This window comes from Rhinoraja longicauda, chromosome 23, assembly GCF_053455715.1.
Source record: "Rhinoraja longicauda isolate Sanriku21f chromosome 23, sRhiLon1.1, whole genome shotgun sequence".
NCBI classification, from domain to species: Eukaryota; Metazoa; Chordata; class Chondrichthyes; order Rajiformes; family Arhynchobatidae; genus Rhinoraja; species Rhinoraja longicauda.
Genome location: NC_135975.1, coordinates 34427171 through 34454110, shown reverse-complemented (window position 1 = coordinate 34454110; position 26940 = coordinate 34427171). Strand labels below are relative to the sequence as shown.

General features: G+C 45.1%; 1 protein-coding gene across 1 annotated transcript in view; it reads left to right on the top strand.

Annotated features, from left to right (window-relative positions):
- Window positions 1–24723, top strand: part of LOC144605012 (transmembrane and coiled-coil domain protein 3-like) — a 51646-nt gene extending 26923 nt beyond the window's left edge. Inside the window, exons 3-4 of the mRNA XM_078420041.1 lie at window positions 14940–15075; window positions 23055–24723. Coding sequence (XP_078276167.1) covers window positions 14940–15075; window positions 23055–23360 — 442 coding nt within the window. The 3' untranslated portion in view covers window positions 23361–24723. The remainder of the gene's footprint in view (window positions 1–14939; window positions 15076–23054) is intronic.
- Window positions 24724–26940: the final 2217 nt, after the last annotated feature.

Below are 26940 nucleotides of genomic sequence, written 5' to 3'. Positions count from 1 at the left end.
CTGCTGCAGGCCCAAGACTTGATGTCCCTCTCCTTGCCCGACCAACCGTGTGTGTCTCTGTGTCCCGGGGGAACATTCTGCAGTTGATCGTGAAGGCGCTGGAGGCAACACCATGGACCCTCTTATACCGGCCAACTCCTCACGTCCGTCCCCACCAGCGCCACCCTCCTCCCACACACTTCAGGGCATCCGAGCTTCCCCCTGTGCTTCTACAACTCATGCATTGCTTGCTGAACCTGAACTATCTTTTCTGGAAAGCTGCCAGTTTAAACATTTCATTGTTCCAGTCTATTTTCTTTCTTCCTGATGTTCTCCACCTGTACAGCATTTCTTATGTAACCTTTCCCCGGGCCACAGTGGCTGTGCCTTCAGTCATCTTGAGTACAAGACCAGAAATTACCCCCCAAATCTCCCTCTCCCTTCACCACTCCTACTTTAAGAATCTCTTTCAAAACTCACATAGCAGGTAGAGTGTGGCACGGTGGCGCAGTGGTAGAGTTGCTGCTTTACAGCGCCAGAGACCTGGGTTCGATCCTGGCGCCGGGTGCTGTCTGTATGGAGTTTGTATGTTCTCCCCGTGACCGCCATTGTGCTCCGGTTACCTCCCAGTCTCCAAAGACGTACAGGTTTGTAGGTTAATTGGCTTTGGTAAGGTTGTAAATTGTAGGATAGTGTTAGTGTATGGGGTAAACACCAGTTGGCGCAGACTCGATGGGCTGAAGGGCCTTTTTCAGAGCCGCATGTCTAAAGTTTAAAGTCTAAAGTAGAGCCGCTGCCTCACAGCCAAAGATCCGGGTTGAATCCTGTGTTGAGTTCGCACGTTCCCCCTGTGGTCCCATGGGTTTCCCCCATCATCCCAAGGCCGTGCAAGTTAATTGCCTTCTGTAAATTGTTCCTAGTGTGCAGGGAGTGGATGAGAACGTGATTTGTTGATGAGTGGCTGGCATGGTCTGATGGGCTGAAAGGCCTGTTTCCATGCTACATCTCTAAACTAAACTAAACTAATCAAACTTTTCAGCAGATATGCTGTTGCCTTTGTCCCCACCCTCCCCTCACCCCCACATTTGATTCAGGGCAAATTGTTGGTAATCTCTCTGTGAAGCATCTTAGGATGTGTAAATGTGTCAAGGGAGGTATGTAAATGTAAGTGTTTACTGTTGCCTTTTTCAACCTCTTCTTTTTGGACGATTGCCAAGCTTTTCATGTGGGGATTTGGCTAAATAGTGACTAGACAGAGAGATCGTCAGATCAGGGAAATCAAGGAAAAGGAAATGACTGGCTTTTTTTCTAAACTTTACGAAACACTTTCTGGTTGACTCAAACAATCAGATGCAAACAGATTTATTTAGCACCTTTCATGACCTTTCAGCTTCCCCTGAGTACACTGTAGCTAATTAAGTATCTTTACATGCTCACATGGGAAACACACAAGCAGATTCAGAGGCAGCAAGACCCCACAAACAGCAAACAGGTAAATCAGGTTGGATGACACCTTAAGGCTTAAAGCACCTGGAACATTAATAATAAGGGGGCGTGGCTGTGTTCTGCAGCTGCGGCTCACCGGCAGTCTCTCCGTTTTTTTTTGTGTTTTTTAGTCAATGTTGATGTTAAATGTACGTTTTATTTTATTTTTAATTCTGTGTATGTGGGGGGGTTGGGGGAAACCTTTTTTTAAATCTCCTCCTCAACGGAGATGCGACCTTTACCGTGTCGTATCTCCGTTCGCGCAACGGCCTAACATCGTGGAGTCGGCGGCCTCCAGCTGGGATCGACCTCGAAGACTCCGGTCGCAGGGCCTGGACTTACCATCTCGGAGGCTTCGGCCGTGGGCCCTGCAGACCGCAACATCGGGAGTTCGCAGGTCCCTGGCTGGCGACCGGCTTTTGGGAGCTCCAGCCGTAGCAGCTTCGACCGCCCCGAAGCACGAGGTACGATCGACCCGCTCGCAGGCCCTTCATCGCCCTGCGTGGCTCGGCCGCGGCACTTTACATCGCCCGGTGGGGGCTCTGGACTTTCATCGGCCTGCTCGGCTCGGCTCGACCCTGGGACTTTCCATCGCCCGGTGGGGGCTTCAAGGGGTTGGGAGCCTCGATCGCCTCGTGGCGCCACGGGAGAAGAACGAGGAGGAGATAAGACTTTGCCTTCCATCACAGTGAGGGTATGCCTAGAGCAATCACTGTGATGGCTGTTTTGTGTAAAAAATTGTATCTGTGTGTCTTGTGTTCTTTAATGTCTACTGCCGGACCCTGACGTGAGAGGACGCTGGCGTTGATTATTCGCCGCTTTTCCGTCAGGATAGTTTGTCTGTTTGTCTGTTTGTTTCTATGTTAATTGTATTTGTAAAGCGCTTTGTGCATGTGTTAAGGCGCTATATAAAATAAATATATTATTATTATTATTAATAATAATAATAATGTATTTTATTTATATAGCGCTTTTCATATACTCAAAGACGCTTTACAGAGATTTAGAGAACATAGGGAAATTAATAAATAGATAAATAAGTAAATAAGTAAACGAACAGAGAAAGGAGACAGAAGGTGAGGTGACCTTCAGTGGTTGAAGGCAGTACTGAACAGGTGAGACTTCAGCGATGTTTTGAATGTGGTGAGTGTGGAGGAGTCTCTAACGTTTTGGGGTAGTGAGTTTCATAGGGTGGGAGCAACGATGGAGAAAGCCCTGTCCCCCCAGGATCTGAGTTTGGTCCGGATGTGGGGGGATAGGAGATTGGCAGCAGCAGAGCGGAGGGTGCAGGTGGGAGTGTGCCTGTGGAGGAGGTCGGTCAGGTAGGATGGGGCCAGGTTATGGAGGGCTTTGTAGGTTATGAGGAGGATTTTGTACTGGATTCTCTGGGGGATGGGGAGCCAGTGGAGTTTATAAAGGACGGGGGTGATATGGTCACGGATCGGGGTGTGGGTGAGTAGACGGGCAGCGGAGTTTTGAATGTATTGAAGTTTACTGATGATTTTTGAGGGTGCGCCATAGAGGAGGCTGTTGCAGTAGTCCAGACGGGAGGTGATGAAGGCGTGGATGATGGTTTCTGCAGCTGTGGAGGAGAGGGATGGACGGAGACGGGCAATGTTTTTGAGGTGGAAGAAGGCTGTCTTTGTGATGTGTTTGATGTGTTTGTCGAAGGAGAGGGCTTGATCAAAGATGATTCCAAGATTCCGGATGTGAGGTGAGGTGGATACTGGGAGACCATCAATGTTGAGGATGAAGTTTTGGGTGGATTTGGTGAGCGTTTTTGGACCAATGATGATGATTTCAGATTTGTTGCAATTGAGTTTGAGGAAATTTGATTGAAGCCAAGATTTTATTTCAGTGATGCAGTTTGTCAGTGTAGAGTGTGTGGTGGGGGAGATTGACTTGGTGGAGATGAGGAGCTGGATATCATCGGCGAAGCAGTGGAAGTTGAGACCATGATGGCGGATTAATTGACCAAGGGGGAACATGAAGAGGAGGGGGCCAAGGACTGAGCCTTGGGGGACACCTTGGGGGAGGGGAGCGGTGGGGGATTTACAGTTGTTAATGGAGATGAACTGGTGTCTGTCAGAGAGGTAAGATTTGAACCAGGATAGGGCTGTGCCGGTGATGTTAAGGGAGGTTTCAAGTCGGGTGAGGAGAATGGAGTGATTTATGGTGTCAAAGGCGGTGCTGAGGTCAAGTAGGATGAGGATATTGAGGTTGCCAGCGTCGGAGGAGAGGAGAATGTCGTTTGTGATTTTGAGGAGCGCAGTTTCAGTACAGTGGTTTGAGCGGAATCCGGATTGGAAAGTTTCATACAGGTTATTGGTAGAGAGGTAGATATATTTTGGTAGATATATTTACAATCATCCTCCTGTAACAATATATGCAGTGCATTAAATTCTCATATCTTTTAACAGGTAAATTGTTGTATGATACTTGTTCAATGGTTCAAGTGCGGCATGGTGGCACAGCAGTAGAGTGGCTGCGATCCAGACTACGGGTGCTGTCAGTGCGGAGTTTGTACATTCTCCCCAAGACCACGTGGTTTTCCCCGGGTGCTCCGGTTTCCTCCCACGCTCTAAAGACGTGAAGCAGGTTAGGAGACGTTTGTAGGTTAATTGGCTTTGGTAAAAAATGTAAATTATCACTAGTGTGTAGGATAGTGCTAGAGTACGGATGTAGCTACAACTTCTTACAAGAGGGCAGACAGGGTTTACAAGATGGTAACTCTGATTGCCCAGAGTTCTCTCTAAACAGGGTAGTCCTGCTATTACGCAATAGTTGCATTAATAAGATTGCATTTTAAATGAAAATAATTACATCAATGGGGAAAAGGGGGTTCGGCGATGGAGAGATTCACATTCACAATGACAATGTTTTCTTGCAGGATTTCAAAAGCAAAGATTGTTTTTTTTGTTTTTTTTACTTTATTTTTATTATTTTTTTTTTTACATACATACAAACACAAACTAAACAAACATAGGAGATGCATATTGAATGTAAATACCCTTACTTTAAGTTCCCAAAAACGGAAGAGACTCGAGTCCCGGCATTGCCTGTATTAATAATGACCATCTTTTATCAAACATGTCTGTTGTCAACTGTAACCTTGCTGTGATTTTTTCCATTATATACACATTTTTTACCCTATCTCTCCATTGCATTATGCTTGGAGGCTGTGGTTTCAACCACGAAGTTGTTATCGTCTTCTTTGCTATCAGCAGCAGGATTGTCAGTAAATGTTTCGAACTCTTATCTGTCATACTGTCAGGAATTATACCCAAAATGTAAAGTGCTGGTTCCAGAGGGAAGTTAATGCCCATAATCTGTTTAATTTCCTTTTGAATATTCTTCCAGAAATCCTGTATTTTTGGGCAATCCCAGAATATATGAGTGGAGTCCCCAACTTCTCCACACTCCCTCCAACATAAATCAGTTGTATTACTATATTTCGATGTAATGAATGGAGTATAAAAGTAACGCATTTTAACTTTCCAGTCAAATTCCCTCCATGTTGGGCTCTTAGTTAGTTTATGTCCCTCTTTAAATGATTCCTCCCACCCTTCTTCTGATATTATGATATTCGCTTCCAGTTCCCATTTTTCTTTGATATGTAAGTTGTTCTCTTTGGATTCATGTTGTAGTGCTTCATAAATTTTTGATATAATCCCTTTTTTTGACTTGTCTTCCGAGAACCCCCACAACACTTCCTCTAATTTAGATGGAGTCTTGCAGATGTTCTCCCATTCCTGATGTTTCTGTAGGTAATCTCTTAGCTGTAAGAATTTGTAAAAGTCATGAGCAGGTAAATTGAATTCTTTTTGAAGTTGTGTGAATATTTTCATTGTTTGTCCCTGAAACATTTGATCTATGTATATTAGCCCTTTGTCAGCCCATCTGTCAAATCCTGAGTCCATGGTAGATGGTACAAAGTCTGGGTTTTTTGCTATTCTAGTAGCCCTGCTTACCGAATTTGACAGCTTCAGCTTCTTTCTTACTGCTGACCAGATTTTCATTGTTACCCTAATCCACTCGTTGCCCATCCTGAGCCTCTTCAGGGCCTTCTCGTTTAAAAATGGGAGTGATTCTAAAGGCAAATTTTTACAAGCGTTTTGCTCCATCTCCACCCACATTGAATCTTTCTCTTTAGTGGTCCACATGATTAAGGCTCTGAGTTGCGTTGCCCAATAATAATTTCTTAAATTAGGCAAGTTCAACCCTCCCTTTTCTTTTTTGCTAAGAAGCGTCTTGTATTTAATTCTTGCTTTTTTACTTTGCCATAAGAATTTCGATATAATTTTATCCAGTTTTTTTAGAAAAGCTCCCGAGATCATAATAGGCAACGATTGGAACAAAAACAACAGTCTTGGCAATATATTCATTCTGACTGTTTCTACTCTTCCCACCAGAGTCAACGGTAAAATCTCCCATCCAGCCAAATCATCCTTTATCTCAGATATCAGTTTCCCATAATTAGCTTCAAATAGCTGTGCTGTATTCGAAGTGATAATTATACCAAGGTATCTAAACCCTTTTTTGGTCCATTTAAAATGGACTTTTTCTTTAAGTTCCACTGGACAATCTCCTGAGAGCATCATTGCTATTGATTTGGCTTCATTTGTCAAATATCCTGATATTTCACCATATTCTTTTAGGTTATCTAGTAGAGCTGGTATAGACGTGGAGGGCTCCACTATGTATGTTAATAAATCGTCCGCAAATAATGACGTCTTGTGTTCTATGCCCCCTTCATCTTTTATTCCTTTAATGTTTTTATTTTGTCTTATTGACTCTGCTAACGGTTCAATACTTGCCGCAAACAGTAGCGGGCTCAGGCAATCTCCTTGCCTGACTCCTCTTTTGAGGTAGAAGAAGTCTGAGCAGCAGCCATTAATTCTGATCCGTGATTTAGGATTTTTATAAACAATTCTTACCCAGTCTATAAACGTTGAGTGAAACCCAAAAACCTTCAATGTTTGATATAAAAAGTTCCATTTCACACGGTCAAACGCTTTTTGTGCATCTAGGCTAAGCAGCAAAGATTGTTTTTAATAGTTGAGCTTATTTTTGTTACTGCAATCTAAAAATCATAAAGGCTGTACCTTACATTGTTTAATAAAGAGAATCATGGCCCAGTATAATGCAAGTGATTGCTTGTCAATTTCAATGACTACCTGTGGTGAAATCGACAAGCTGTGCTCTTAAGAGACACTGGTGTTTGATTGCTGCCGGATGTTACATGAAAACAGTTTTTCTTCTCTAGACTGTTTTCTCCCCGTCAGCTTTTTTTTCTGTGTCATTTTCCAAAGCAACAGTTAAGTAGTTTGCTTGAAAACTAGTAGTTCGATTGAAAATCCTGCGAGAAAATATTGTCATGGTAAATCTGAAACTTTCTTGCCCCAACACTCTTTTCTTCCTTGTTATAACCGATTTGGCCCGTGCAATACAAATAGGGTCCACTAATTTATGAATCAAGTTATATCTAATTCGCATTATGGAAATGCACGTTTCAGCAGAACTACTTGGACTTGTACACTGAGTCACGCGGGATTACTCGTTCAAGTCTAGCGGGGCCGGGTCAAGAGCTGTATAAACTGAAGATAGACACAAAATGGTGGAGGAACTCAGCGGGACAGGCAGCATCTCTGGAGAAAAGGAATAGGTGACCCTTCTTCAGACCGAAGAAGGGACTCGACCCGAAACGTCACCCATTCCTTCTATGCAGAGATGTTATCTGACCCGCTGAGTTACTCCAGCATTTTGTGTCTACCTTCAATTTAAACCAGCATTTAAACCAATTTAATTTAAACCAGCATCTACACATCTGTAGGGAGTTAGTACGTTCTCCCCATGACCTCCTTGAGTTTTCTCCGGGTACTCCGGTTTCCTCCCACACTCCAAAGACGTACAGGTTTGTAGGTTAATTGGTTTGGTAAAATTGTAAATTGTCCCTAGTGGGTGTAGGATATTGTTAGTGTGCGGGGTTCGCTGGTTGGTGCGAACTCAGTCGGCCGAAGGTCCTGTTTCCGCGCTGTATCTCGAAACTAAACTAAACTAAAAGACCAGTTTGGAGCCCTAGGAGCTAGTGGAATCAAGGGATATGGGGAGAAGACAGGCACAGGTTACTGATTGTGAATGATCAGCCATGATCACAATGAATGGCGGTGCTGGCTTGAAGGGCCAAATGGCCTCCTCCTGCACCTATTTTCTATGTTTCTACCAGGTAATAATGGTTGTTGATTATCTTGGCTGTATTTTAAACAAAGAAAATATGAGCAATATGTTGTCTCTCCATGGCAGATGTTGGCGTTATAATTAGACAGCCTGTACGTAAGAGCCACCATATCCTCTGAGGAGGGGGATTGAAAATCCAAGGAGAATCGGGGAATTAAATCAGGTGTATTCTCTTGGCGATGAAAGGCTGAGCAGACCCACGAGCAGGGAGGGCAGCGGTAGAATTGCTGCTTTAGAGCGCCAGTGACCCGGGTTCAATCCTGATTACTTGTTTGTATGGAGTTTGTATGTTCTTGTATGTTATATGTGACCTGCGTGGGTTTTCTCCGGGTGCTCCGGTTTCCTCCCACACTCCAAAGCCACACAGGTTTGTAGGCTAATTGGCTTGGTATAATTGCAAATTGTCCCGAGTTGTGTGTGGGCTAGAGTTAGTGTGCGGGGATCGCTAGTTGGCGCGGACTCGGTGGGCGAAGGGCCTGTTTCTGCGTTGTATCTCTAAATTAAACTAAAATTCATGCAGACAGAGGCTGTAATCTTGGCTCTCCGAAGGCTTACAGCGTCGAAGCTCACGCCATAATCCCATGACTTCCTGAGGGGAAAAGGATCTCCTCACCAGTCCCTTCTTCAAATCACCTGAAATCTGCAAAGTTAGTCAGTGGAATAGCAACTTTCCAATCTGTGAGATGTGATATGTGAGTCCTGCCCAAACCTCAGTTCAGTTTAGTTTATTGTCACATGTACCGAGGTACAGTGAAAGTTTTTGTTGCGTGCTAACCAGTCAGCGGAAAGAAAATACAGTGATTACAATTGAGCCATTCACAGTGTACAGATACATGATAAAGGAATAATGTTTTGTGCAAGGTAAAGCCAGTAAAGTTTGATCAAAGATTGTTCGATAGTAGTTCAGCACTGCTCTCTGCTTGCGGTAGGGTGGTTCAGTTGCCTGATAACAGCTGGGCAGAAACTCCCAGCATCCGGAGGTGTACTTTTTCACACTTCTGTACCTTTTGCCCAATGGGAGAGGGGTGAAGAGGGAGTGGCAGGGTGCGACTCGTCCTTGATTATGCTGCTGGCCTTGCCGAGGCAGCGTGAGGTGTAGATGGAGTTAATGGAAGGGAGGTTGGTTTGTGTGATGGTCTGGGCTGCGTCCACAATTCACTGCCTCCCCTCCTCACCAGAAATTGACACAATGTTTCTACCGGGCAGTTCCATCCACAGATGCTGCCTGACTGGCTTACTCCAGTACTTTGTAAGTTGCTCCATGGGAACCTGCTGGGAGCCAGGTAGGGTTGCCAATTGTCCCGTATTAGCCGGGACATCCCGTATTTTGGGCTAAATTAGTTTGCCCCGTCGGGATCGCCCTTGTCCCATATTAGTACGGTTGCCAACTTCTTCACTCCCAAATACGGGACAAGGTGACGTCACCGCCCCGTGCCCCACGTGACCCCACCCAGCCAGCGGCCACGTGCTCCCGCTCCACCAATGGCGGCCGCCGGGCAGTGACGTCACCTTGTCCCGTATTTGGGAGTGGGGAAGTTGGCAACCCTAGAGCCAGGTGCTTGTCACGAGGGATGTTTATTATGCCAGAGGTACCCTGGCTTGTGCTGTCCAATGTCAGCAAGGAGTTAAATTCAGCCATTGCATTGTATGCTGATTCACTGGCCTGAATATGATCGTCTGTCAGGAGCAGGAATACACCTCTGTTGTCGGTTTCAGTGTTTTGAACGTGTTATTTGTGAGCAAAGTTGCCACATGTAATATGCCATCTAGCCACTGGATGGTGCTGCATCACACTCAGCTAAACGATAATACAAATATTCTGCACAATACAAGTCAAACCTTTAGACTTTAGAAGGTATTTATTCACAAAATGCTGGAGTAACTCAGCAGGTCAGGCAGCATCTCAGGAGAGAAGGAATGAGTGACGTTTCGGGTCATGTCAGGGGAGGTGGGACCTGCCCCCCTGACATCAGTCTGAAGAAGGGTCTCGACCCGAAACGTCACCCATTCCTTCTCTCCTGAGATGCTGCCTGACCTACTGAGTTACTCCAGCATTTTGTGAATAAATACCTTTGATTTGTACCAGCATCTGCAGTTATTTTCTTACTTTAGACTTTAGAGATACATTGCGGAAACAGGCCCTTCGGCCCATCGAGTCCGTGCCGACCAGCGATCACCCCGTACATTGTTGCAGCATTATTCTACACACGAGGGACAATTTACAATTTTACCAAAGCCATTTACCCTACAAGCCTGCACGTCTTTGGAGTGTGGGAGGAAACCGGAGCACCCGGAGAAAACCCACGTAGGTTACAGGGAGAACGTACAAACTCCACACAGACAGCACCCGTAGTTAGGATGGAACCCGGGTCTCTCGCGCTGTAAGGCAGCTTCTCTACCACTGCGCCACTGTGCCGTCCCTAAACCTTTTGAATAATATTGAAGTTATTTCAGGCTGTACTGCAAAAGTGAATGTAAATGTTACAGATGAAAGTATCAGCCATGGTTGTGAAGGTGTCAGGTCTGCCCCCCATGGCATGAGCATGTAATCTAGGGGTACATGTACTGAGGTGGATGCTGCCTTTATGAGTTAAGAATCAAGAGAGTCAAATGTGTTTAATTGGCATTAATACCGGCAATGAAAGAACAAAATTCTTACTTTCTGCAGCTTTACAGGCCCATACATACAATAACACACAGTTAAATATATAATAATCAACGACACAATAAATTTGCAATTGTAGTACTAGGCAGTATTAGCAGGGTGGCGTAGCGGAGGAGTTGCTGCCTCATAGCGCCAGAGTCCCCGATTCCATCCCGACTACGGGCGCTGTCTGTATGGAGTTTGTACGTTCTCCCCGTGACCGTGTGGGTTTTCTCTGGGTGCTTCGGTTTCCTCCCACATTCCAAAGGAGTACAGGTTTGTGTGTTAATTAGCTTCTATAAAATTGTCCCTAGTGTTCAGGATAGTGCAAGTGTATGGGGTGATCGCTGGTCAGTGTGGACTCTGTGGGCAAAGGACCTTTTTCCACACTAACTCTAAAGTCTAAAGTAACCCTGAGGAGGCAAAAACAAATTACATAGTGCAACTAAATAAACATTGATACAATCACAAAGAAAGCTCGTCAACGCCTCTACTACTTCCTTTGAAGATGGAAGAGATTTGGTATGTTGAAGTATACTCAATCAAACTTCTTTAGATGCACAGTAGAGATAGGGCTGCCAACGATCTCACTCCCAAATAAGGGACAAGGTGACATCACCGCCCCGCGCCCCACGTGACCTCACCCAGCCAGCGGCCGTGTGCTCCTGCTCTACCAATGGTGGCTGCCCATTGGTGGGCCGGGAAGCAGATTGCTATGCAACCTCCGTTGGCGGCGCGCAGGCCTCCGGACCTACACTGTCCGGACCTACAGCGGCCCCCGGGCCTACACTGTCTGGTCCTACACTATCCGGACCTACAGTGTCCGGGCCTACAGCGCCCCCCGGCCCTAATACTGGACAAGGGTGGTCCCATACGGGAGAACCCAATTTCGCCCAAATTACGGGATGTCCCGGCTAATACAGGACAGTTGGCAACCGTAGGTAGAGACCATATTGACTGTTTGCATCACGGCCTACTTCGGCAACGTGAACATCCAGGACCGAAGGAGAATACAGAGAGAGGTAGGCATTACAATGTTCATCAGAGGTACTGATCTCCCCAAAATTGAAGGTGAGCCAATCTGAAAAAGGCAGCCAACTTGATCTAAGGCCCACACCACTCTGGCCAATTTCTCATTTCTCCATGACCATCGGGCAAAAGTACAGGAGCCTGAAAGGTTCTTCAGGTTCAAGAAGTACTTGCCCAGGAATTTGAAGCAGGTAACTTTCTCCACTGCCATCCCATCGATGAAGACTGGTTCATGATCACTGGCTTTCCCTCCTGAAGTCAACAATAAGCTCCTTGGTCTTGCTAATGTTGAGAGCAAGATTGTTGTTGTAGCACCATTGGGTCAGATTTCCAATCTCCCTCCTGTACTCTGTACTCATCATTACTCGTTATTCAACCAACAATGGTGGTGTTGTTGGCAAATTTAAAGATGATGTTGGAGCTGTGTCTGGCTACACGTTCTTGGGTATAGAGCGAGTAGAGCAGGTGGCTGAGCACAGAACCTGAGGTGCCCCTGTGCTGGTTGTTATCAAGGAGGAAGCGATGTTGCCAATTTGCTCTGATTGTGGTGTGCCGATGAGAAAACCGAGGATCGAATTGCAGAAGGAAGAGCAGAGATCCAATTCTCTGAATTTGATGATAGGTTTGGAGGGGATAATGATGTTGAATGTCGAGCTGTAGTCAATAAACACCAGTCTAATGTTGAGTGCTTTACCCAGCCCCACCCATCTCCTCTCTCATAGTATTAAACCCCTAACTAACCAAACTTGCACTCCTGCCCGTGACCACCCATTTACCAGCGTCTCATTGCCGATGGCACCAGCATAATCAAGGACGAGTCGCACCCTCGCCACTCCCTCTTCTCCCCTCTCCCATCGGGCAAAAGGTACACCTGTGAAAACGCACACCTCCAGACTCAGGGACAGTTTCATACCAGTTGTTATCAGGCAACTGAACCACCCTACCAACAACTAGAGAGTGGTCCTGAACTACTATCTACCTCACTGGTGACCCTCAGACTATCTTTGATCAGACTTTGCAGGCTTTATCTTGCACTGAACCTTATTCACATTATTTCCTTTATCGTGTATCTATGTATCTACACTGTGAATGGCTCGATTGTAATCATGTGTTGTTTTTCCGCTGACTGGTTATCATGTAACAAAAGCTTTTCACTGTACCTCAGTACATGCCGTAATAAAACTAAACTCAACTCCTGCCTCCCCAGCCCATGATCTGGATCTGACCATCAACACGCTCCTCTCTCCAGGCTCAGAAAGACCAAGTGGACCCATTGGGCCCAAAACTCTCCTGCTTTGGTGTAGCACCCTCTCCTCCCCCCTCTTTCCTCTCCCCCCTCCCCCCTCCCCCTCCTCCTCCCCCTCCCCCTCTCTCCTCTCCTCTCCTCTCCTCCCCTCCCCCTCCTCCTCCCCCTCCCCCTCTCCCCTTCCCCTCCCCTCGCCCCTTCCCTTCCCCTCCCCCCAACTTCATCCCCCTCAACCCCCCTTATCCTCCCTCCTCCCCCCTCCCTCCCTCCTCCCCTCCCCCTCCCTCTCTAGGAGATAGATTTAAAGTTTAAAATGTGAATAACTTTAAAAATATAACACCGATTTCAATGAAACTTCTTCCGTTAGCACCAAATGGACAACAATGAGTAAGGTGGGCCTAAAATTGTTGCGCTATCGTGTACCGTTTTGACTGTAGTTCATAACCGAACAAACAAACAAATGAGAGGTTTGGTATATAGATGTGGCAATTTTCTTTGACACCTTCACAGTATGCAGGAGAAGAAGTGTAATGCTGATCAGTGAAGTCTGAAGTTCACAGCAGGAGGTCCACAAATGGTAACAGTGGAATACAATCCAAGGCTGGGAGCTGACCACATTCCAGGTCATTGGAACTAGCAGTGTAAAAATTAGTTCTTTCCTGTTTTACAAGTGTCTATCTAAACTTCAGGCTGATAGATTTTAGTTTAAGAAAATAACTGCAGATGCTCATCTCCATCACAGGAGACAGACTAGTGACGGACATTTACTATAAACCCACTGACTCGCACAGCTATCTGGACTACACTTCTTCCCACCCGGTCCCCTGCAAAAAGTCTATCCCCTACTCCCAATTCCTCCGTCTACGCCGCATCTACGCCCGGGATGAGGTGTTTCACACTAGGGCTTCCGAGATGTCCTCGTTCTTCAGGAAACGGGGCTTCCCCTCCTCCATTATAGATGAGGCTCTCACTAGGGTCTCTTCTACGTCCCGCAGCTCCACTCTTGCTCCCCCTCCCCCCACTCGCAACAAGGACAGAATCCCCCTCGTTCTCACCTTCCACCCCACCAGCCAGCGGATCCAACATATCATCCACCAACATTTCCGTCACCTACAACGGGACCCCACCACTGGCCATATCTTCCCATCCCCTCCCCTCTCTGCGTTCCGCAGAGACCTTTCCCTCCGTAACTCCCTGGTCCACTCGTCCCTTCCTACCCAAACCACCCCAACCCCGGGCACTTTCCCCTGCAACCGCACGAGATGCAACACCTGTCCCTTTACCTCCCCCCTCAACTCCATCCAAGGACCCAAACAGTCTTTCCAGGTGAGACAAAGGTTCACCTGCACCTCCTCCAACCTCATCTATTGCATCCGCTGCTCTAGATGTCAACTCATTTACATCGGCGAAACCAAGCGCAGGCTCGGCGATCGCTTCGCTGAACACCTGCGCTCGGTCCGCATTAACAAAATTGATCTCCCGGTGGCCGAGCACTTCAACTCCCCCTCCCATTCCCAGTCTGACCTTTCTGTCATGGGCCTCCTCCAGTGCCATAGTGAGGCCCACCGGAAATTGGAGGAACAGCACCTCATATTTCGCCTGGGCAGTTTGCAGCCCAGTGGTATGAACGTCGACTTCTCCAACTTTAGATAGTCCCTCTGTCCCTCCCTTCCCCTCCCCCTTCCCAGATCTCCCTCTATCTTCATGTCTCCACCTATATCCTTCCTTTGTCCCGTCCCCCTGACATCAGTCTGAAGAAGGGTCTCGACCCGAAACGTCACCCATTCCTTCTCTCCCGAGATGCTGCCTGACCTGCTGAGTTACTCCAGCATTTTGTGAATAAATAGATTTTAGTTTAGTTTAATTTAGAGATACAACGCGGAAATGGGCCCTTTGGCCACCGAGTCCGCACTGACCAGCAATCCCCACACATTAACATTACCCTGCACACACTAGGGACAATTTACATTTATACCAACCCAATTAACCTACAAACCTGTACATCTTTGGAGTGTGGGAGGAAACCGAAGATCTTGGAGAAAACGCACGCGGTCACGGGGAGAACGTACAAACTCCGTACAGACAGCACCCGTAGTCGGGATGGAACCCGGGTCTGGCGCAGTAAGCGCTGTAAGGCAGCAACTCTACCGCTGCGCCACCGTGCCGCCCCACAAATTGTATTTGTATATAAAATGCTTTGGAATCTCTTGTAATTGTTCAAGGTGGTATACTCAGTTTGCATAATTACAAGTCTTAAACTGAAAGACAATTCATTACATAAATACGTGTTAGATCTCAGGATCAATTGTAATGTTTCAGGTTGGCGTGTTTGGAAGATCAGTTAAATGACCTCTCTGAGCTTCATCAACATGAGACGATGGACCTGAAGCAGGAGCTGGCAAGCATTGAGGAGAAAGTAGCCTACCAGTCGTACGAGAGAGCACGTGACATTCAGGTCGGCAGCTTTCTGATACAACTCTCTGTAAAGAACCTGTTTCCCCTACTCCCACTAACACTACGTTTGTGTGCAAGGCCCTTGATTAACTACAATCCTCCCCACTTTCTGTTGCCTTTCTTTGGCCTTGCAACCCTCGCTCCTTCCTCCATTCTGACCCCTCGGACTTTATTTGCGGCCCCACTGCAGTTGTACCTTCAGCTGCAAGCTTTGGGAATTTTCTTCCGAACATTTTTTTCTCAATATCTCCTCCTTAAATCACCCTTTAAAACATATGTTTTGGACACCAGTCCTGATCATGTAATATAAAAACAAAGAGAAAAGCTGCAGGTGCTGGAACTCAGAACAATGCTGGAGATATTCAGCTGGTCAGGCAATACCTGTGGAATGAGAATCATTGATATTCCAGGTCAGCCAGTCGGATGTAATACGACCAAAGACATTCCTCCAAAGCACTTTAATACATTGTACAATCTTAGTACTAACCACTAAGGGAACAAGCAACAAGCTGACTATATCAGTGACTCCAGTCCTACCTAAATCCTGGACTGGATTGCATAGTGGAATGTGTATCATGCATAGGATATGTGATGAAGGTTATATAGACAGAGATAAATATGGTTGATCTACACTGCCTTCTCCCCATATCCCCTGACACCCGTACTAAGCAAGAATCTATCTATCTCTGTCTTAAAAAGATCCATTGCCTGGCCTCCACAGTCATGATTAGTACATGAGCCTGATAACAGTGTGGGTAAAAGCTGTTTTTCCAATGATTGGGGATTTTGTTTAAGCCTAATTAGTGCAGAAGACCTGCTTTTTTTAGAATGCTGATATTAGTTTTAAGTGTAGGTTCCCTTTTTTAATAATAGAAGCAAGCATATGTCACCACCTACTATTTCAGCAAAATGCACATTCTGCAGACGTGTGACTGTGACGCGGGTGTGTGCTGTGATGGGTGTGTGCTGTGACTGAGGTGGGTGTGTGCTGTGAGGTGGGTGTGTGCTGTGACTGTGAGGCGGGTGCTGTGAGGCGGGTGTGTGCTGTGAGGCGGGTGTGTGCTGTGATGGGTGTGTGCTGTGAGGCGGGTGTGTGCTGTGATGGGTGTGTGCTGTGACTGAGGCGGGTGTGTGCTGTGAGGCGGGTGTGTGCTGTGAGGCGGGTGTGTGCTGTGATGGGTGTGTGCTGTGATGGGTGTGTGCTGTGAGGCGGGTGTGTGCTGTGATGGGTGTGTGCTGTGAGGCGGGTGTGTGCTGTGATGGGTGTGTGCTGTGATGGGTGTGTGCTGTGATGGGTGTGTGCTGTGATGGGTGTGTGCTGTGATGGGTGTGTGCTGTGATGGGTGTGTGCTGTGAGGCGGGTGTGTGCTGTGAGGCGGGTGTGTGCTGTGATGGGTGTGTGCTGTGAGGCGGGTGTGTGCTGTGAGGCGGGTGTGTGCTGTGATGGGTGTGTGCTGTGAGGCGGGTGTGTGCTGTGATGGGTGTGTGCTGTGATGGGTGTGTGCTGTGATGGGTGTGTGCTGTGATGGGTGTGTGCTGTGATGGGTGTGTGCTGTGAGGCGGGTGTGTGCTGTGAGGCGGGTGTGTGCTGTGAGGCGAGTGTGCTGTGATGGGTGTGTGCTGTGAGGCGGGTGTGTGCTGTGATGGGTGTGTGCTGTGATGGGTGTGTGCTGTGAGGTGGTGTGTGCTGTGATGGGTGTGTGCTGTGATGGGTGTGTGCTGTGAGGCGGGTGTGTGCTGTGAGGCGGGTGTGTGCTGTGATGGGTGTGTGCTGTGATGGGTGTGTGCTGTGATGGGTGTGTGCTGTGATGGGTGTGTGCTGTGAGGCGGGTGTGTGCTGTGAGGCGGGTGTGTGCTGTGAGGCGGGTGTGTGCTGTGAGGCGGGTGTGTGCTGTGAGGCGGGTGTGTGCTGTGAGGCGGGTGTGTGCTGTGAGGCGGGTGTGTGCTGTGAGGCGGGTGTGTGCTGTGATGGGTGTGTGCTGTGATGGGTGTGTGCTGTGAGGCGGGTGTGTGCTGTGATGGGTGTGTGCTGTGAGGTGAGTGTGTGCTGTGAGGCGGGTGTGTGCTGTGACTGTGAGGCGGGTGTGTGCTGTGAAGGGTGTGTGCTGTGATGGGTGTGTGCTGTGAGGCGGGTGTGTGCTGTGAAGGGTGTGTGCTGTGATGGGTGTGTGCTGTGAGGCGGGTGTGTGCTGTGAGGCGGGTGTGTGCTGTGACTGTGAGGTGAGTGTGTGCTGTGAGGCGGGTGTGTGCTGTGACTGTGAGGCGGGTGTGTGCTGTGAAGGGTGTGTGCTGTGATGGGTGTGTGCTGTGAGGTGGGTGTGCAGATGCTTCATTCTTTTCCCGAATGGGTTTTTTTGTTCCCTTAATTGTGATGGAAGGAGTTCACACCCAGAGTCTAACTTGCTTTCCCCATTGAATGGGCTGGCCTGTGATTTTCATCATTTTGCAGCGATTATCACTGATAATTTACAATTATTTCAGGACTGTGCCATTTTAACAGAGAGTACATTGTTATCAAGAGGATATTCTATAAAGTTGCTACTTTTCTCTTAAACGTCAGACAGAAAGAGCAGCACGGTGGCGCAGCGGTAGAGTTGCTGCCTTACAGTGCCAGAGATCCGGGTTCAATCCCGACTATGGGTGCTGTCTGTACGGAGTTTGTACGTTTTCCCTTGACCTTGTGGGTTTTCTCAGGATGCTCTGGTGTCCTCCCACACTCCAAAGATGTAAAGGTTTGTTGGCTAATTGGCTTGAAAAAATGGTAAATTGTCAATTGTCACTGGTCGGCGCATGTTGACTTGGTTTAATTATATTCAATTTTCCAAAATTTGATTAGGCATACGCATAATCAGGAGCAACATGGGAGCTAGTTTTGATGACCCTTGACATCCCTTCATCTTTCACATCCTTGTTCAGCTTCTGAATGTGAGGTTAGTTAAACAATCTTAACCCCTTCCCAACCCCTCCCCGCCCCTCAGTGCTGCCATATCCCATGCGGATACAGAAGAGAAAAAGGATGTGAAAGGAGGAAGTAATGTGTGAGTCCACCTAAATTGAGCAAACGTTATTAACGAACACAATTTAGTTATTGATGAATCAGATATAAAAATATATATATGATATGATATATGATATGAAAAAGGATTTCCTAAAGACAAATAAATTATACACTCTCAGCATGTCTAAATTGCTAGCATTTTCACCCCATAACCCGGTTCAAGCATTGATTCCACTCTGACATATTGGTGCATTGTTGAATCTGAGTTTTTTCAACTCTAATCAAGCTTTGGTCACTCTCGGCCATATGGTCAACAACAAATTTTTCATCTTAGAAACTCTTATTCCCTTGTTCAAATCCTTCTGTGACTTCCATCTCACTTCCAATGTCATGTGGCACCACATTGCCATATGGGGCAGCCTTCGAAAGATCTACCAACTGTGGACTGGGCATCCACGAAGTGCTCAGGTCATCAACCGCAATCTGCAACCTCATATGTAAACTTATGTAAAGCAAAAATAAATGGAGGTCTAGCTCTACCAAACTTTATGTTTTATTATTGGGCAGTCAATATTAAAAATATTAACTTCTGGTTAGTAGAGACAGATAAACAACCAACCTGGTTAAAAATGGAAAAAGAAGATTGTTTGCCCTTTGAAATTAGTTCGATTTTATTCGCCAATAATAAAATAAGTAAGAAAACCTATAGTGAAAATCTTATAATAGATAGTGGAATACGTATTTGGAAACAAATAAAGAAAACATTAAAATTGGAATGTATACCACTAGCTCTTACTATTGTAAATAATATCACATTTAAACCTTCAATGATAGATAAAGGTTTTTTACAATGGAAAAACTGTGGAATTAATAAGATGGGAGATCTCTATTGGGAAAATTTTTTCCTTTCATTTCAAGAATTACAACAAATTTATGGATTACATTCAAAAGATTACTTTAGATATTTACAAATTAGAGATTATGTAAAAGCAAATACATATGAAATTAGAAATAGAAAGACAGAGATTTTAGATGAATGTCTAAATAAACACCCAAATACAGAAAAATTGATATCATATATTTATAATATTTTACTGGAAAACGACGCTCCAAGGACAGAAATATATAGACAATCATGGGAAAATGAATTAGGTCAAATTATTAGACCTGAGATATGGGATGAAAGTTTACAACACATACATCACTGTTCGCTAAATGCTAGACACTCTCTTATACAATTTAAAATATTACATAGACTACATTATTCAAAAGCTAAATTACATAGTATTTTTCCAAATATATCTGCCATTTGTGATAAATGTCAGCAATTGGAAGCTAATTTAACGCATATATTCACAAACTGTGAAAAAATCACTAAATTCTGGACAGAAATATTTAAAATAATTTCGAATGTGATTAATATGAAGCTGACCCCTGACTCAAATTTAATAATACTGGGAATATTAGAAACAGATCAATTAACAACAACGAATCAAAGAATTTTTATTGATTATAGCTTAATAATTGGGAAAAAATTAATACTGAAATTTTGGAAAGGTCCTACATCCCCCACAATTAAAATGTGGATTACAGGAATGTCGGAGACACTTCATCTGGAAAGATTGAGACTTGTACTCATGGACAGGTTGATTCTTTTCAGAGGAATATGGTCTCCATTTATTGTATATTTAAAGGGTCAAAATGGCTTGGTGCGAGGACCTGACTGCGGCCTGAATAATGGAATGGAGGAAGAATTATGAATAGTAAATCATCGATATATCTCCAATGATGGATAACTTTTTTAATACTCCATTCATTTCTCCAATTTGGACTTCTTATTTTTATTTTATTTTTCTCTATCTTTTCCTCTCTGAAAAAAAAAAAAAAGTATAGAAATGTATAAGATATAATAATTTATTAATATGTACTTATGCTTAATAAAAATATTTATCAAAAAAAAGAAGAGAAAAAGGATGTGAAAGGAGGAAGTAATGTGTGAGTCCACCTAAATTGAGCAAACGTTATTAACGAACACAATTTAGTTATTGATGAATCAGATATAAAAATATATATATGATATGATATATGATATGAAAAAGGATTTCCTAAAGACAAATAAATTATACACTCTCAGCATGTCTAAATTGCTAGCATTTTCACCCCATAACCCGGTTCAAGCATTGATTCCACTCTGACATATTGGTGCATTGTTGAATCTGAGTTTTTTCAACTCTAATCAAGCTTTGGTCACTCTCGGCCATATGGTCAACAACAAATTTTTCATCTTAGAAACTCTTATTCCCTTGTTCAAATCCTTCTGTGACTTCCATCTCACTTCCAATGTCATGTGGCACCACATTGCCATATGGGGCAGCCTTCAAAAGATCTACCAACTGTGGACTGGGCATCCACGAAGTGCTCAGGTCATCAACCGCAATCTGCAACCTCATATCTGCCAGATACCCCACTCTACCATCACCATCAAACCAGGGGATCGATCCTGGTTCATCGAAGAGTGTGGAAGGGTAGGTCAGGAATAGCACCAGGCATATCTCAGAGTGGGGGTGAACCCACAGGACAGGACGTCTTGCACGCCAAACAACATAATCCCACGAATGAGTGGGTTAACATATGATGAGCTTTTGACGGCACTGGGTCTCTACTTGCTGGAGTTTAGAAGGAATAGGGTAACCTCATTGAAATAGAGCGGACGTGGAGAGGATGTTTCCACTAGTGGGAGATTCTAGGACCAGAGGTCATAGCCTCAGAATTAAAGGACGTTCCTTTATAAGGCGATGAGGAGAATGTTCTTTAGTCAGAGGGTGACGAATTAATGAAATTCATTGCCACAGAAGGTTGTGGAGGCCAAGTCAATGGATATTTTTAAGGCAGAGATAGATAGATTCTTGATTAGTACAGGTGTCAGGAGTTATGGGGAGAAGGCAGGAGAATGCGGTTAAGAGGGAAAGATAGATCAGCCATGATGGAATGGCGGAGTAGACTTGATGGATCGAATGGCCTAATTCTGCTACGATCACTTATGAACTTATAATCATCAGGCAATAGACAAAGTTAAGCCATCCCACAACCCAAATCAGCTCTACGGACCTGCCATACCCAGTCATGAATGGTGGTGGACAATTAAATGACTCATTGCAGGAGAAGGCTCCACAAATATTCCCCTTCTTAATGGTGGAGGAGCCAGGCACATCAATACCAAAGAGAAAGTTGAAGCATTGCAGCCAGAAGTGCTGAGTGGATGTGAGCTTGGCTACCTCAGCACAACAGTCTTTAGCTAAATTGATCCACTGCACATGATATCAAGAAATAGCTACATGCATTGGATACAGTAAAGGCTATGGGTCCTGTCAACATTCCAGCAATAGTACTGAAGACTTGTGTTCCAGAACTTGCTGTGCCCTTGGCAACACTGGTATCTTCCTAACAATGTGGAAATTGGCCAGGTATGTCCTATCCACAAGAGGCAGCACAGATCCAACCTGGCCAATAACCACCCCATTAGTCCACTCTTGATTATCACCAAACCGAAGGGAGGGATCATTGAGAGTGCCATCAGGCAACACTTGCTTTGCGCAACCTGCTTACAGAAGCTCAAAGTTACATGGCTCCTGCCCTCATTACAGCCTTGGTTCAGAAATGGACAGAAGAGCTGAACTCCAGAGAAGAGGTGAGAGTAACCGCCCTTGATATCAAGGCAGCATTTGGCCGAGTATGGCTTCACGGAGCCCTGGCTAAACTGGTCAATGGGAATCTGCAGGGAAATCCTATTCTGGTTGGCATCATGCCGAGAACAAAGTAAGGTTGTTGTGGGCCTGTTTCCGATGTTTCTCTAAAGTCATGTTAGAAGATTCAGCCCACTTCCAAATAAAATAAGGCAGTTCATTATTTTGAGAATCAGAAAACTGAAGATGCTGGAAATCTGAAATAAAATGCCTGTGAACTTTAATTTGTTTTTCTTTCTACCTGCCTGATCTGCTGAGTATTTCTGGCATTTTCCCTTTTGAATTCATTATTTTGGGAAATGCTTTGAGACTTTACATTTTTTTAAACTATTTGATATGTATGAATAGAATAACTGCTTATGGAGAGTAGCACGTGGATCAGACTAGGGTGAAGGAAGTGAGATTGCAAAAGGTCTTGAGAAGACTGCTGAGCTAGCAAATAGAAAAATCTTCCCGTTATCCGAGCACAGTGATTTTAAAAATAGGTCAGGTTTAAAAGGTCAGTCAAGGCCACCATCGAGTTTTGCCCACAGACATTCCTCCCCGCTGTTATCAGGCAACTGAACCATCCTACCATAACCAAAGGGCAGTCCTGAACTACTATTATCTCATCTGCGACCCTTGGTCTACCTTTGCTCGGACCCAAGATAGACACAAAATGCAGGAGTAACTCAGCGGGACAGGCAGCATCTCTGGAGAGAAGGAATGGGTGACGTTTCAGGTCGAGACCCTGCTTCAGACTGATGAGTCTGAAGAAGGGTCTCGACCCTAAACGTCATCAGTCTGAAGAAGGGTCTCGACCCGAAACGTCACCCATTCCTTCTCTCCAGAGATGCTGCCTGTCCCGCTGAGTTACTCCAGCATTTTGTGTCTATCTTCGGTTTAAACCAGCATCTGCTGTTCCTTCCTACACATTTGATTGGACCTAACTGGCTTTACCTTGCACTAAACATTATTCCATTATCTTGTATCTGTCATCTGTGAATGGCTCGATTGTAGTCATGTCTTGTCTTTCCGCTGACTGGTTAGCATGCAACAAAAGCTTTTCACTGTACACATGACAATAAGTTAAACTGAAACCGAAACAAACTAGCGTGGAGTTGATGAAAGGTGTCAGGTTGAATCATTAATTGTCTCATTCAACGCAGATGGCTCCTGCTTAAAATAAATCCCATGTGTTACCTTACCTGGCTACTTCAGCCACACCCGCTGACGATCCCTGTGTTGTGTGTTCTGCAGGAAGCGCTGGAATCGTGCCAGACACGCCTCGCCACCTTGGAGTTACATCAGCAGCAGCAGCAAGTGGTGCAGATTGAAAATGCCAATGCCAAGGTGCTGCTGGCCAAATGCATCAACATCCTTTTGGCCATCATGACTGTCATCCTTGTCTGCGTCTCCACAGTCGCCAAGTTCACCATTCCTCTCATGAAGAGCCGTTTGCACATCATGTGTACAATCTGCGCAGTGATGTTCATTTTCATCTGTTGGAAGAAATGGGATCAGCTTCAGTGTCTGACAGAGCATATTTTTATATATCCGTTATGATGTTGTTCTTGTCAGGCTGATATTATTTTCAAATAGGAAAATTCTATGATAAAAGAATTTATCAAATTACTTGCGTAGGAAGAAGGAACTGCAGATGCTGGTTTAAACCGAAGATAGACACAAAAAGCTGGAGCAACTCAGCGGGACAGGCAGCATCTCTGGAGAAAAGGAATTCCTTTTGCTGTCTGACCTGCTGAGTTATAAAATGACTTCCACCTTGTATACCAACATTAAACGGGATTTTGTCAATTGTGTCCAATAAATTATTCTGTTGCAAAATCATCTCATCTTCTTTTGCTGCTACAGTCCAGAGCCATTACCCATTGTTTTCCTTTGACTTTATGCTGTGCCATTCCTTGCATGAGATGATTTTTTGAAAAGAATACTGATGAAGGGATCACTTTTTTTGATTACATATTATTTTATAGACCACCTGGAAAACAGCAAGATGGAATGAGAAGAGTAGTACAAGAATGTCGCATTTTGTTTCCTTGAATGCCTTCACCTTATGTCTACTTAAAACCTGATATTGAAGAGGGAGAGAGAGGGAAAACTGAAGGGCAAAGCTCAATGTACCGATTGTGGAAAGTTCACACGATTACTGTCTTTGTTGGGCTCTGTGCCACTGATTACTTCCACCATGCTACTTGGTGCGACAAGGTTTATCAATCAGGATTCGATTAACTTTCTATTAAACCAGTCCTGAAAAATGAACACTTTAATGCCATCTCTGAGGTAAATGTTACCAGCCAATGTTTCTATTCCAATTTGTAACTGTGGACCTCCCTGGAGTTCATTTCTATGATTCACGTGTTTGTTAAATATTGGTCGTATGTGATTATTTTGAAAGAGAACAATTTTAAACACTGTAGTACTGTATAGTCATCTTTTCATATCTCACCACGAGATACATTTATCACGGGTCTTAAAGAATTTATCTCTAAGAATTTATGAGTTTAAATGTATGTATATTTATGTGGGGGGAAAAGTGCAATCGATCTCTCACCAGAAGTGCTTAGGACCAGGGCTGTTACACTGCTGAAATGCAACCATAACTAATATAATAGGTCACATTTAATCATGGGTTTGAATTTGTCCAGGCATTACTGATGAAGAACGCTATACTTTTTTGGGAGATATTTTGCAGGGTTTTTAACTATTAATGTAAAACGCGACCAGAAAGAGGCCACGGTTGGGGATAGTGCAAAAAGGTTTGTTATGTGAGCCATCTTTTGAGATTCCACACTGACGACACAATGATCCTGTTAGTCCTATCACTTGATTCAGAATGAGATTTGTATTAAACTTGTTATGTGATGCCTGTTTGCTGTGAACTAAAATCCACTGGTGACTCAGATAAAGGCCTCAAATTAAATGATCATTTTTTTGAAAAAAGATTTATATTTTATTGTCATATACACCAACGTGCATTGAAATTTCTTGTGCACATGAGATAAATAAAACAATAAATACGAGTACAAAACCACAGACCATACAAGACTATCATGCAAAATCACAAATAATACAAAAATAATTAAAGCATTATAACCTCTTCATCATAATCATACTTTATTAGCCAAGTATGTTTTGCAACATACGAGGAATTTCATTTGCCATAGTCATACCAATAAAAAGCAACAAAAATCAAATTTTAACATGAACATCCACCACAGTGTTGCCTCATTCCTCACTGATGGAAAGCGAAAAAAAGTTCAATCTACTTCCCTTCTTTGTTCTCCCATGGTCAGGGGCCTCGAGCCTTCCATTGATAGGACGATCTTACTCCTGTAGCCAGTGGTCGGGCCCTCCATGTCAGGGCGATCAGCTCCTGCATCGGGGTGATCTTCCCCAGGTCGGGGCTAGTCGAACCTTGTGCGGCTTTGCAGTTTCCTGACATCGGTCTCTACCCGAGACTGTGAGCTCCTCGATGGTGATATCTGCTGGCCGTGGTTGCAGGCTCCGATGGTAAGTCCACACCCCCGCGGTGGGGCTCAAAGTCAGTCTCGAGCAAGGCCGCCAGCTCCATGATGTTAGGCCGCAGAGTGACCGGAGATACGATCTGGAAAACAATCGCATCTCCGGCAAGGTAAGAGATTGAAAAAAAGTTTCCCCTCCCCCCCTCCCCCACATAAAACAAACCAGATAACATTAACACAAACTTTTAAAACACACTAAAAATAACAAAAAAGACAAACAGACAGACCGTTGGCATGGCTGCCATCGCTGACGGTGCTACCCGGTGGATTAATAAGAATAAGAGTGTGTGGCAGCACTTCAGGAAAGGGGGTGTGAAAGAGGTGATTGCTCGAGGAGTCAGTTCTGAACGGACAAGCTTTCAATCTCCAGTACCTTTTCCCAAATGGTAGTAGAGAGAAAAATGAACTGCCAGGGTGGCAGGCTGATATTTTCAGCCTTCCTGATAGAATGCGTCATGAAGATGGACTGGATGGAAGGAAGCGACGAGCAAAGTCACCACTCTTTGCAGGGTCAGGTAAGTTAAAAGAGCAGAAAGATTGTTCAGATGCATCTCGTCAGAATACTTTATTGTGCATCTGTAAAAGTTCGAGAGAACGCAGACATATTGAGTCTTCTCAGATGCCTAAGGAAATAAATAGGAGGATGCGTTTACTTGATCACCATATCAGTGTGAAGGGACCAGGTGATGTGGATGCCAAGGAGCCTAAAGCTGGTCACCATCTCCACAGTAGCTCAATTCGTGTGGATAGAAACATCAAAATTAGGTGCAGGAGTAGGCCGTTCGGACCTTCGAGCCAGAATTCAATAAAATCAGTACCCCGTTCCTGCTTTTTCCCCATATCCCTTGATTCCGTTATCCCTAAGAGCTAAATCCAACTCTTCAAAATATCCAGTGAATTAGCCTCAACTGCCTTCTGTGGCAGAGAAAGCCACAGATTCACAACTCTCTGGGTGAAAACGGTTTTCTTCATCTCAATCCTAAATGTTCTATCCCTTATTCTTAAACTGTGACCCCTGGTTCTGGACTCCCCCAACATAGATACATAGACAATAGGTGCAGGAGTAGGCCATTTGGCCCTTCGAGCCATTCAATGTGATCATGGCTGATCATCCACAAGCAGTACCACTTTCCAGCCGTCTCCCCATACCCCTTGATTCCGCTAGCCACGCGGGGACGTGCGGGCAGCTGCTCTGGTATACTGACCACAGTCGCGCCGCAAAAACCTCTGGGGGTTCTCCCTCCATCTGGAGGGTCTTCCCCAATCGAGCAAATGGACCCTCATCGCCCATCCCCAAAACTTCCAGGACCTCGTCCCATAGGAGATCGTAGGTCCTGGTCCCTCTTTTACTCTCATCTGAGAGGCATTGGAGGATCGAGCTGTCCAGGGAGAACAGCAACAATTTTGCCCGTTCTCCCTCGTCGCAACCGTTGATTGCGGCGGTTTGCTCTATTTCTCTGAAATGCAGCGAAGGGTCCCCTGATTCGGACAATTTGGTTTCATGCCCGATCATGGCTCTTAACTGCTGGGAGCTGTGGGGCACCACGATCTCGCTTTGAATGGGTCCGGCGTCCCCATTCAGCGCGGTGGGTCCCTGTCTGGTT